The sequence below is a fragment of the Acanthopagrus latus genome, chromosome 11 (genome assembly GCF_904848185.1).
Source record: "Acanthopagrus latus isolate v.2019 chromosome 11, fAcaLat1.1, whole genome shotgun sequence".
Classification (NCBI taxonomy): domain Eukaryota; kingdom Metazoa; phylum Chordata; class Actinopteri; order Spariformes; family Sparidae; genus Acanthopagrus; species Acanthopagrus latus.
In genome coordinates this window covers 21,330,597-21,344,352 of record NC_051049.1, presented here as the reverse complement: position 1 = coordinate 21,344,352, position 13,756 = coordinate 21,330,597, and the positions used below count along the sequence as shown (strand labels likewise).

The 13,756-nt window shown below is 42.5% G+C and overlaps 1 protein-coding gene across 1 annotated transcript; it reads left to right on the top strand.

Moving 5' to 3' along the window:
* The first annotated feature begins 1,174 nt into the window (after nucleotides 1-1,174).
* Nucleotides 1,175-12,785, top strand: LOC119029001 (nuclear receptor subfamily 2 group F member 6-like). Its single transcript, XM_037115494.1, has 5 exons — nucleotides 1,175-3,020; nucleotides 4,511-4,605; nucleotides 8,222-8,556; nucleotides 8,652-8,898; nucleotides 9,814-12,785. The coding sequence occupies exons 1-5, from the start codon at nucleotides 2,752-2,754 to the stop codon at nucleotides 10,086-10,088; spliced, it is 1,221 nt and encodes a 406-aa protein (XP_036971389.1). The 5' UTR covers nucleotides 1,175-2,751; the 3' UTR covers nucleotides 10,089-12,785.
* The last annotated feature ends 971 nt before the right edge of the window (nucleotides 12,786-13,756 follow it).

Here is a 13,756-nt window from a genome sequence, read left to right as displayed (position 1 = left end):
GCATGATTTTTAACACCCGCACTGGGCCTCTGACTGCACAATTACTAAACACGTTTTCTATAAATTCTCAAATCTACAAGTTATAAAGTTACAATTAGAATAGTTTGTAACTTAAATCGTCCTGTTGAGACAGACTACGGAGTTGATGAGTCCCTGAGTTCGCCGTGATAACATTTAATGTCCGTGACAACTTCTGTAGTCTCGTTTAGCCACTTTTTAGAACCTGCGTCACATAAGCGCTTTCTAATTCAATTGTGGGACATTTAATTAAGTATTTTATGTCGTAGAGCAAAATGTGTAAACACCTTAAGCTTATGGTAAAGAAGACCAATTCAAAACCCTCACAGACTTTAAGACGAAGGAACCGGATGTGCAAAACTAAGTGACATCCAGTATTTGACTACTAGCTACACGGCTCTATGCTGCTTTATTTGTGTGCACATTACAGAAACTGCTAACTAAGTCGTCTTCCACATTTGTAAAAGCGTTATATGTCTGCATCTGTCCGTGGGCCATCATGATAAGAGTAGGCATAATGGTATATCAGTGCTACAGAGGAAAAGATTACGTGCATTTATCGCTATTAACATGAGTCAGAAAATGTATCTGCACATCAGCAAAATCACAACCGCTCCGGACACAGCAGCTCCTCCTCCACACAGACCTGTGAGCGTGTGCAGCAGGTGTGAAAAAGGAGCCGGCGCTGTATCATATAACCTTTTGACAAGTCGCTCAACAGCAACAACAGGCCCTCCCTCCTGTTATTATTGGGTCAACAGAGTCGGGGGAATTCTTTGGGATTAGAGTGGAGTGGAGAACATGAGTGTGAGTGCCATGCGCTCGCTGTGTGTCGACCCCGAGCCCCCACTCAGCCACCCACCCACCCATCCACCCTCTTTGTGTTGCAGCAACAGTGTTGGGGTTTGCTCCAAGGCTGGCCCGGGGTCAGAGGGGGAAACAGGCAGCCAGTCAGGCAGCCAGGCATTCTTTCTCTCTGTGCATGAGTGTGTGTGTGTGTGTGTGTGTGTGTGTGTGTGTGTGTGTGTGTGTGTGTGCGTGCGTGCTTGCGTGTGTGTGTGTGTGTGTGTGTGTGTGTGTGTGTGTGTGTGTGTGGCTGCAGCCCACTCTGTGCTCTTTGACTCCACTGGCCTTATAAGGCATCCGGTGCCATGGCAACGGCAGGGCTTGAATAGCAGTGTCAAATCCCTCAGCACACAGACACACGCTCACTCTCCCTAAAGGAGGGAGCGAGGCACAGACACAGAGAGGGGATTGAGAGGAGCAGCAGAGGAGGATATCTCTCTCCGCTGCTCTACACTGCTGCGGCGCCTGGCTTTCACTAGAAAGGTCCGTGACCGTGTTTTTCCTGCGCTTGTTTGCCTAATTTATTCCTGCCGGGGCCAACAGAAAGACTGAAAGAAAGGAAGAGAAGGGGGGGGAAAAAAAGGACAGGCAGGAGAGTAAAGAGTGCAACAGTACACCCTGACTTGCTGACAGGGAATGCAGAGAGGTTCTGGCCTCTGGTTGTTACTGCTGGATGGACAAGCACTGACAAAACAAGAGAAGGAAGAGAGAGGCAACACTTTGTGAGAGAGGGGGAGATTTTTCAACTCCGCTTTTGTTTTGGCTTGTTGGTTGTTTTTTTTCTCTCTCTCTCTCTCTGTTTGTTTCTTCTGTGACATTTGAGCCTCTGACACGACAAGCCGTGAAGAGTTGGAGGAGCCACAAGAACACATCATCCCTCCACAGACACAGAAGAGGAGGACTTGTCTCGTGAGAGAAAGGAGAAGTGTCTTTCTCAACACCGCTTTTTGTCTTCACTGTCAAGTGTGGGATACGTTTCAGCTGGCTCTTTTCGGCTGCGGTCGTCTCCTTGCAGAATACCAAAGGAAGAAACTAAATCCAAAGTTCCAAAACTACCCATGAGTGGCGCTTCTTTTTTTTTCTTCTCAGTTTTCCTCCTCATCACTATCACCTCTGCCTCGGTAACAGGCCTGACAAGTCGAGAGTGAGTCTGGACTCGAACTGCCTCAGATCAGCAGATAACACCTCCACGCAGCAGGAACTGGTTGGACGAGTTTATAAGTTGGAGCAGAGGGCAGGGCACTTTAACCCTGCTGGAAGGGGAGCTGTGTGCTGCTTTCCTCCCACTTGCTCGTTCTTTTGGGAGAAAGTCGCGCTGCTGAGAGAAGGGCAGAGCGTCTTCTACATTCGTCCCCCGTCACCACGCTGAGGGGATAGGTGAGGTGCGATTTTTATACTTCTTCTCCCGGGGGTGTAGGGGAGAGAGAGAAAGTGAGAGGGAGGGAGAGAGAGAGAGAAGGAGTCAAAGTGTAATTTATTGTTTCCTGTGAAAAGAGCAAGGCGGCACCCTTTTTCTCCTGCCTGAACTCTGAGCCACTCAGCGAGCGTCTGAAGTTTTTCTCAGACCTCTGGAGCCATTGATCAGAGGTCAGGGCAGCGAGCACAAGGGGTGAAAGACAAGAGCGAAGAGATTAAAGGAGAGAGAGAGAAAACAGCACCAGGAAGGACCTCTAGGTCATAACAACCAGACGGCAAAGGGGAGAAAGGTCAGCACAAGGGAGTCGGCTTTTTATCTCACTCATCGGACAAAACCTGCCTTTCATACAAACCTGGATCCGCTCTTTTCTTCCTCTGGAATCAGTTTTTAAACTTTAAGGCTAGCTGGACGTTGGGGGACCGGGCGGGTCTGTGTATGAGCCACTCACAGGACTGCGCGTCTCAGAGAATATGGCCATGGTGAGCGGGGGTTGGGGCAACCCCAACGGGGACACTAATGGACTGGGGGAGAAGGCTTACCTGAGGAGGGAGGAAGAGGACGTCTCGCCTCAGGCCGGGAGCAGCGACGTGGACGTCGGGGACGAGGACAAGGCCTGCGTGGTGGACTGCGTGGTGTGCGGGGACAAGTCCAGCGGGAAGCACTACGGCGTGTTCACCTGCGAGGGCTGCAAGAGCTTCTTCAAGAGGAGCATCAGACGAAACCTCAACTACTCCTGCAGGTGAGGGCTGCTGGGAAATCCGACTGATCTCACTGATGATATGAGCACACGTTTCATTTACTTTGCTCACTGTTTTTATTGAACCATATTGACTTTTTGCTGTTTACTTTGACTTAACATTTAATAGTTATTTTTTAACGTACTGTAAGGTTGTTTTGCAACAATGATACACATGTTTATTAAAGGTGCACTGTGTGGTTAAACAAACTAAATAAACAAACTCTCATGACTGAGTAAACTGAATAAGCAAACTGACCTTAAAGGACAACACAGTTTCATGCTGTTAACTTTGTTTATATGTGGCGGACCCTGCCACCTTTATGACTTCAAACAGTGTTCTGGGGACCTTTTTTTCCTCTGAGAACAGCTGGTTTATTCAGATACAAATAAATATTCTGAGATTGTATTATTACAGTACTGTAAATATTAAAATTCTGAGTTTGTATTTCTTCTCCAAAGCTACATAGTGCCCCTTTTATGTATTTTGTAAAAATTCTCTTCTTTCTGCTCATAACTTGAGCCCGAATGTTTTATTTTTTAGGGAATAAAAACATCCTGATATCTATATATCAGCCAATATACATATGTAGACGCACATTTTGTTTTCGCAATAATCCTTTAAACAGGATTAACCCTAACCCTTGTGACAAAGCTATAGGAGGATATTTTACAGTTTAACAGTAAACTGTGTCGTCTAGAATGTCAGCTGCAAACTGAAACAATACACTTCACTGACATTTTAATTTTAAATGACCCCAAGCATCTTTTTCTGAATTATGTTCAGGAAAAAGAAACGTTTTCATGTCGCCGACATAAAATCAACATATCAGTCGGCAGTATGGTGTGTTATAAACACTTATAAAAGATACATAGCGCTACTGAATACTAAATGTGTGTGCGTGGAGGGGGTTAATGTACGGTGCTACCATCTTTGTTTAGAAGCTGTTATATAGGCATTCACATTCATGAAGCAGAGAGCATTTCTCACTCCAGAATGATATGTTCTCAACCTTGGATACGTCTCACAAACAGCCCACGGGGGGAAAAAAAGAAAAGAAATGAAGGGCCTGAAGGTCAGTCATGTGAGGATGGATTGCTTCAGAAGGTCAACATTCCCATTATTCTTCACCACCGGAACACAACATAGCAACTCCATTCTCTGCTCTTATTAAGACTTTCTCTCAGCCCCCGAATACAGTTATTACATCCACGTAATAATACGTAACTCTACATGGAAGGTGTACATTTGTCGTGTCCGGGACTGAAAAGGTCTCTTTCTCTCTCCCTCTCTCTTTGTGAATCTTTGGCAGACCTCGTCCTGCTGTAAAAGGCAACACAAGGGCGTACGGGGCCGATGATTTACAAAGGTCACAGCCTTGATAGCTATTCAGCCACGCCAGCTCGCACAGTTCACTCATCACAGGGGTCAGTGGGTGGGGGTTACTTTTCCTTCATGGAAACTCACCTTATCTTTTCTTTCCTTTGTGCAGATCAAATCGAGAATGCCAAATTGATCAGCATCACCGCAACCAGTGCCAGTACTGTCGTCTGAAGAAATGTTTCCGTGTTGGAATGCGCAAAGAAGGTATGAAAGCTCTGTCATCCATGAGCACAGCAGGCAAAAGGTTTTTTTTTAGTTTGTTTTTTTTTAAATTAACAGATATATGAATCAGTTTTCCACTGCAAGAGAAGAAAAGTCTAAGACCTAACTATATAATTTCCCTGGGAACAAACCTACAAGTCTAGGCGCCCTCATTTCTATGGGGCTTCTTAGCTAAGTAATTTGTTTTTTTTAACAGTACACAACTGTACTGTTTTGGTTTGCCGTCTTTCCAGAGGCAACACAAATTTGTTTTTTAATAATACAGCTGCAGAAATGAGTCCTTAAAACTTCAATTTAGCAACTAAAAAGGCAAATGTTTCCATTAAAAGTTGGAGGAGACCAAAACAGAGCAAAACAAGTGTAAACACTGGACTTGGGCGGACAGTAATTTGATCCTGCATGAATATTTGGGCTACTCCATAACTGCTGGATGTGTAAATAAGCCACTGATCATGAACATATTAACAATAGCATCTTCAAAGATGATAATACTGCATGTCAGTCATATTTGTTTAGAGCTTATTGTGCTGCCCCAAGTGGCCAAAAAATACATAAATCATTGAACATCAGTTTAAATAATGTAGAAAAAAGTAGAAACCACATAAACATACACTTACATAAACAGTTACTGCAGTCTAAGTCAGGCGATGTGGTACACATCTCTTATTTGATATTAGATTACATTGAATTAAAGAGAACTCCTGGGACTTGGCATGCACTCTACTGAGTGCCATTCTAATTACTGGTGTAATGTGTACTGCAAGCAGCATTTTCACGTTGTAGGACAGTTAAATCATGAATAGTTTGTATCACAGTTACAAAGTAATCTCCTCTTTCAAATATATATAATATATTGTAAAAAAAAGAGCGTGCAGAAAGTATCAAAAGCGTCACATTTCCCCCTGAAACATAGCAGACTAAAGCATCATAAAATGGAAATGCACTGACATTTGAAGCAATCACATACTTTACAGACTAACAAGCACGCTGATTCACGTACAAACACTCAAAGCAGAGCAAACCCACAAAGGTTCAAATACCCAGAAACACACACGCAGATACATAAATATCAGAAATTGGTAGTTTGCTGAGAAAGCGCTTGCTCCAACAGAAACAGGGTGACATTTACCAGTGATCGCAGCATAATATTTATACTGTCAACCAAAGCATGTTTTCACGGCGGTGCTCGACTCCCTGCAGCTGTTAAGCCTCAGGGACGAGGGGCCGACTAGATGCAAGCAAGTTGACGAGTTGACTCAGTCCTCTGCTCTGTCAGGCCTCACTGAAATGTCCGCGTCTCCACTGAAAACTAAATATATCCATTTAGTCACAGTTACGATTAGCTCAATTTCTGCAGGGTTGATTAGTAGTAAGAAGAGATGACTCCCATTTCCCCTGGCGTAATTATTTTCATTCAATTTCCTCGTTAGCACATCACAAACTATTTCAGCCCATTTGTAATTGTATTCTTGTCAGCTATTACCTAACCATGCTTGTATTTCAGTCTGTGTCAGTGGATACCACGAGCTGTTCCATACATAATGTGCACCGAGGTGACAGTATGTCAGGGGTTATATTGGGACTGGTTATTAATGAACCATGCTGCCGCGGCCGTGACGCAGGTTGAACTGTTTCCACATTACCTGGAATTGTCTTTTTCACCTTTAACCCAGTCAGGGAGGCACAAAGTCACAGCTTCAAGTGAGATTCTGCCATTGGAATTTTTACTACAGCACATTTACTACATTTACTTTACTGTATTGCTCTTTGTGCACTCGCACCCATAGTGTTAAACATTAAAACAGTGAGCTTACCTCATCAACAGAAAGTTAAGAAAGAAACAACAGTGTGTGTCAAAAACATCTATGTACTGTGCAGGGGTGTCTACTGAGGTTAGCATGCTAACCTGCTAGCCCTGGCCTGTCCTGTCTCCCTATACCATGAGTTTGCTACTTAGGCTAAGTCAATGAAATAAACTCACAAAATAACTGTAAATTAGATGTATTTGCACATATAAACAAAAAACTAAATCTTACGCTGTCGGAATTTAAGTTTCTCTCTTCTACTGAATTACGGTCCACTCGTACACAGGTATCGTTTGAAATAGGGTTAGCTTTCTCCGTTCAGCACGGTTTCAGAAATATAATCTGAGTCCAATTTGTCTCTCTTTTCCATCATTATATTATCATCTGACTGTTTGTGTCTTTTTTAATATAAAGTTAAATAATAAAACATCCATTCCATCACCATACAACATAAACCATTCCAATATCATGACACGTAGTTCAAGTTCACATTTGCAAGTGAAGCTACAAACACTGATAAATGTGAAGTCTATATTGCTGCCTTGACACTGACTTCATCATCAAAGGAGTTTAAGAAATACTTAATTCAAAGTTGAAACAAAAACAAATATTCCACCTCTTCACTGTTTTCACTGCTGCTGCCCCATCTCTTTCCCTGCCTGCCATGTCTTGTTGTCCCTGCAGTCACAGCCCTGTTCAGAGCCTCTGTAAATCACCTCTGTACTGTACCCACTGTTCAAACAGTCACAGCTAGTCCCCCCTATAAGTGTGGAGCTAAGTTCAAACCCTGGCCTTTCTTACAAATTAGACCTTTAAACATCTACAGAGAGAGACCATTGTAGCAACTTTCAGCTTAATGTTTTGGTTTTTCTGTGCACATTTGTTTGTTCTCATTAGCCACATTTCAAGAAGCAAAAGACAGCTCTGATAAATCCCTCGTACAGTACACTGCCTGGCAAACATCTGACAGTGAAGCATTTAGCAGCTAAAAAACACATTTCCATCAGGGGTTGGTGAAGACCAAAACAGAGTCTTTCTTTTTTTCAGAAAAACTATCCTTCATTGATTGAGAAAATGTCCTTCTTCTTAAGCACTACTAAATCATTAGGATATCTACAAAAAAGAGAGCTGAAAACACGTTTTTGTGCAAGGTTGTTTTCACAGAGCAGCCATAATGTGTCCTTTATGAGCTTCAGTGATTATGAAAATGTTACCTTACATGTTACCTTAGGTTGTAAATTGATTTTCCATGACCTTCAAAACACTATTCAGACTAAAAGCTGTAATTTCCAGATTTGTTGAATCAAAAGTGTAGAGAAATACAGAACATAGGAGGAGGAGGAGGCGGACAAACCTCCACCAAGGCTGCACCAAATGTAATATTTCTTTCAATAATAAAGGATAAAGATCTGAACTTTAATCGAAAGGCAATTCGAGGTAACCATTTTGTGATACACAGAATAATAGCAATAATAATAATAATAGTGAAATTAATAAATAATAACTTATCCTCTAAAAGTTATTTTGGGAAGACATGTGCTTGTGCTTTGGTTCCTCCTTTAGTTATTTTTTTTATCTTCCCTGGAAACAAATCAGCCGAGGTCACTTGGCTGCAAATGAGTCATGAGATTTTATTCCTTGGAATTATATAAACAATGTAAAATAAAACAGATATTTACAGAGAAAGTTGAAATGTCTCCTCCAACATCTTCCAAACATCAACAAGCATCTTCCATTTTTTCAGTCAGTGCATCTGAGTCTCATTCTGTTCTCGCCTCTCTGTCTCTCTGCAGCCGTCCAGCGGGGCCGAATCCCTCCATCTCACCCTGGTATCAGTCCAAACTCAATGGCGGGTGGGGTTGGAGGGGCGGTGCCAGGTCACATCGGGGCGGACTATTTCAACGGCCAGCCGGTGTCAGAGCTCATCTCCCAGCTCCTCCGGGCTGAGCCGTACCCCAACAGCCGCTACGGGGCCCCGTACAGTCAGGCACAGATGCAGACGTCTGCCAGCGGAGGCTCCGTCATGGGCATCGACAGCATCTGTGAGCTGGCTGCTCGCCTCCTCTTCAGCACTATCGAGTGGGCCAGAAACATCCCATACTTCCCAGAACTGCCTGTCTCAGAGCAGGTCAGCCAAGACATACAGTCCCTAATATGATCACTTTTCTTTTCTTTTCTTTTCTATTCTAACACTTGTCCTTCTCTTGCTATGTTTAAACACAGGTGGCGCTGCTGAGGCTGAGCTGGAGCGAGCTCTTCATCCTGAATGCAGCTCAGTCTGCTCTGCCCATACACATGGCTCCTCTGCTGGCAGCTGCTGGGTTTCACTCGTCGCCAATGTCCGCTGAGCGCGTGGTGTCCTTCATGGACCAGGTCAGGGTTTTCCAGGACCAGGTGGACAAGCTGAACAGGCTGCAGGTGGACACGGCCGAGTACAGCTGCCTCAAAGCCATCGCACTCTTCTCACCAGGTGGGTTGGGTTGGTTTTTACAAGATGACCTGAGTGATGAAAACTGCTGTGATGACTGGTCACTGAGTGCCTTTACTCAACCCAGGACAAAACTATCAGTGTGAGGTTTCAGACAGGGCTCAAGTTTTTGAGACAGTGGTATATTAAATCTGCACCAGCTCAAAGAATCCTTTGATTTAACTGAAGGTGACCTCTGACCTCAGTGAAGTGATATCACTGGATTCACAAGTCAATTAAGATTAAGCAGGATTCAGTGAGCAGAAATGTAAAAATGATATTTATGTTACCATTAGAGTATAGTACTGGGAATCACTGTGTTTTTGCTACCTGAGGGTCTTCCAGACTGTTGCACCGCCCTGTTTCTACTGTTGCCCAAAACTGTTAAAGACACACAAAAGGGACCCTAAATGGCCATGCCTTCACCCCGAGTCATAGTTTTGGTCAGAGTTGCTGTAAATCACCTCCATACTGTATCCCCCATCTGTGCTGTGCTCAGTCACAGGTGGGTGTCCAGCCATGTACACTCTCAAGTCAGGCTGCCCCTTCGCCTGTGGTAACTCCCCGCTGTGATCCACGGGCCCAGTCCCACTGGCTCCCCAGCTAACTGAGTCATGAGCTACCTAGCTAACAGTAGTTAGCTACAGCCAAGGATGGCTAGCAAAGGGCAGGATTTGTTGGTTACTCAGGTGATATGCTGCCCGCTATATTTTTTGGAACTAACCTTAAGATTCTGGCCCTATTCTACAAATGACACCTTTAAAGGGACCAAGAATTTATGTAAAGCATAATGTATGATTTTAAAGTCAACTTCAAGAGAGAAGGGTGAAAAAGCAACACATGTGAAACTGTATAAATATGCATAACAAAGCAGCAGTAAAATCGAAAATGTCTAAAAATCCTGTGTTGGCCTTACAGATGCATGTGGTCTAACTGACCCGGCCCACGTGGAATCCCTGCAGGAGAAGGCCCAGGTGGCCCTGACAGAGTACGAGAGGTTGCAGTATCCCAACCAGCCTCAACGCTTTGGCCGTTTGCTGCTGCGCCTCCCGGCCCTGCGCGCCGTGCCGGCCAACCTCATCTCCCAGCTCTTCTTCATGCGCCTGGTGGGCAAGACACCGATCGAGACGCTGATCCGAGACATGCAGCTCTCAGGAAGCTCCATCAGCTGGCCCTACGCACCGGGACAGTGAACCCGCTGACTCCAGGGTGAGACGGGCCGAGATCAGACTGGGAGGACTCAGAGCTCAGGGAGATTATATAAAAGTACAAACTGAATGTTATGAATACAAACCGGGATCTCGCAAGTGTAGTGTCCTTGTTTGTGGACGTAGATTTTTTTCCCACCTCAGCTCAGCAAAGTCCGGAGGAAGTCACACCAAAGCTGCTTTCAGGGAAACAAAAATGTGTCACTGTCTTTAGACGTGTGTTTGCAGCACTTGTCAGTTTTGCTCTGACCTCCTTCTGATCTCTCTCCGTCTCATTCTGGACAGAAAAACAACAGGGCTTTAGTTGAATTTGCAGACTCTAATATGAGGCCACGTGCCTGTACTACCTCCTCCCACATCACCCCTATTGTGACTCAGTTTGAACCCAGTCGCTGTGTGTTTTCCCCATAAATGAAGCCATATCAGTGCCGCTCTCACAGGCCGACGGTGGCAGCTTCAGAGCTTTAATTGTCACAGGTAGGAAACATTGTGCAGAATCTACCTTAAGTTGTGTCATATTTGATATGTGCGACAAAATATCAAACCCTGTTACCAAATATATCTGTGACGACTGTCACCTTGTACAGCATTAAAACAAAGACGAGACGTGGGCATTGTATTGTATAGTGTACTATATGAAGCACTGCGTACACAAACGCACACATTTTGTATGTTATGAGAAATTGTTCAACACTTTGGGGATGAGTTTTATTTGCTTACCTGCAGAGTGAGACAAGAAAACTGAACTCCGTTACACATCTGTACAAGCATGTTATAGGGGCACGCCAATATCATGATATTGCGATATCATGATAACCTTCATGTTAAAAATTGAAATATTGATATTGTGTCGATAATACACATATGATTGTATCATGTGAATTATCCAGGAAAATTGGACCCTGTGCATCTGAGTTCATCTGGTTGCCTTTTAACCAGTAATTGGGTGTAATTTTTCCTTTTTTTTTTACAGTTCTGGTTACAGACCTCCTTCACCTCCCAACACTCTCATTTTAGCAGGTCATACATTTGCCAAAAAAGAGCCAAAACGCACAGCATGTTATAGATATCGGGGTAATGTCATTATAGTAAATGATCACCCACGATAATCAAGACGTTGACATGACAAAATAGTAAGCTGGTGTTTTTTGTTGCTGTTTTGTTACCTGGAGCCTGGCTAGCTGTTTCCAGTTGCCATGCAATGCTACGCTAAGAGGAACCTCACAACCTTCCCCACAGCGCTCATAGGCGACATCTTGTAGCTGTTGGCTCAGTGACTAGGAGTTACATTGGAATGAAAAGACAAAATCGCAAATGCTCTCCACACAATGTCTTTCCAACGTAACTTGCACTGACCTCTGCAAGACATGTGCTAAAGCGGTGCATATTCACTGTTCTATGTTCTAGGGTGATTTGGTCCCAGATTAATATTGCAGGATTTTTAGGCTATATGGGATACACAATATAAACCTCTATATTTTGAAATCTCCTCAAAAGCACTTCATAAAAATTACAAAAATCAAATATCACAGTGTTTTCAATCAGATATCCAGATATCGATATCTAAAGAATACTGCGGGGTGACTATTGATACAAAAATAAAACGAAGAAATTTTGATCAATAATCATCAGTAATGTGGATATAATGACTAAGTGTGATAACAATGCGATATCCAAAATCTAAGACCAATTATAGGCTAGTCTTATAGCACTCCAACAGTACAATATCAATATAATATCCAGCTCCCCTCCGTACACAAGGAAGTGGATAACTATTTCCCAAATGCTTGTGCAACTCTTCAGTATAGTACATTATACAATAATGTTCTTGCAGCAGAAGGTGGAGGTGAAAGTGCTCAAACACACCCTGGCTCCTCAGACAGTCACATCCCTGTCCAACATTATTACCTCATGTTTTATACATCCAAGACAAAGATTGTGTGTTCATGTGCTAAAGATAAATATAAAGGGATCAACGCAACACAGAAACCATAAACAGTAACAATATTTCCCCTTTTTGGCCTGTGTTGTCCACCTGACTTTGGCCAAAAAAGATTTGAGAATGTTTTGAAAGTTAATGTTTGAAAGTCTGAGCTGAGATTGTTTTCCTCCGCTTTGTTCATTCTGATGATTTTTTTTTTTCTCATGGCTCCCCTTTGAGAGATGTGTGTTAGCGTGGCGTTAACAGACAGAGGTCACTTTCAGATGATTATGCTTATGTAAGGTACTGCTGTAAACGTTACGGTGATTGTTGGTACTGAGATAAAGGGTACTAAGAAGTCGCATTCACGACTGTGTTATCACCATTAACTGTGGCTGAATGTGACAAATGTTTTTTCTTGCCAAACTGACTGACTGAAACAAATGACAATGTGGGATAAACGTCTGTTTGCGGTCCAAGTTTTTTTTTTAATTAAAAGAAGAAAAAAAAGCAAAGCTGGCCATGACATGGCCGATGATGTCGAACACCGTCATCAACAGCTCGTCGCGCTGTCCTTGAATCACTTTTTGTTATATGTTGGTATATAAACTGTGCTGGTTTGACTGTGTAGCTTTATGTTAAAAAAGAAGCATGTTTCTATGATCATGCCAAACTTAAAAAAAAATGCAGAAGAAGTTCGTATGGCTGACTGTTTTTTTTTTTTTTTTTTGCATTACTAGAAAATAAAAGTATGCACATTCCTTCCGTGGATGACTTGAATATCTGAGACACTGAAAGGCACGGCACACGCATCTGGAGAAATCAGCAATACTGACAGTCATTTTCATGTAATCATTGCAAAAACTCTATTTGTCGTATCAAAATACACATCTGTAATGTGACGTTGAGTCAGTTAAAGGGACATGTTTTTGGATAGTTGGTTCATTTGCAGATTCTTACTTATTCAAGCAAGGAACACGCTGTCTTGTTTCCTTTTAACTTCAGCAATTAGTCAATTAACTGCTAATTCAATTAACAGACAGCAACTTTGGTCATCAGTTAATTGTTTATTATTTGTTTAATCAAGCAATGAAAGAAAAAAATCCAATTATTTGCCAGCTCAACATCAAAATGTGAAGATGTTCAGCTTGTAAGCATTTTATATCATTTTGAATTTGATACTGAACTTGGAATTTGGACTTTTGGTCAACAAAATAAGAGATTTGAGACCTCGTGGTGGTTATTTTTTCACTGTTTTTGATAAAGACCAAATAAATTATCAATTAATAGCAAAAACAAGCTCATAATGACGTTCCAAAAGTGGACGTACTATATGTTTGCACTAAAAGCTAAGAAGCAGTTTTATTACATCTGAATGCATTTCTTTTAAAGAAATAAAGGGGGGATACTGTATTTACAACATAACTAGTAAACTATATGCAAGTTTACTCGCAGTAACTATCTAACAGTAACTAAATATAACCAGTACCTGTAACTTCTCTTATACTATAGTTCACAGAGTAGTTGAAGTACAATATACTTTGATTTGAGAGCGAACCATGACCTCAAACCAGTACAGGGATATTAGTGTACATGTTACAATAATGATGATTGATAAAAATGAAGTTCTTTGTGCAAATGAACATCCGACCTATGTGACAGAAGTACAAGTTTATTCTGCTTCCTTTGTGTGAGGTTTAGTTGGTAGTGACGATCCAGAGTTAGACTGGTG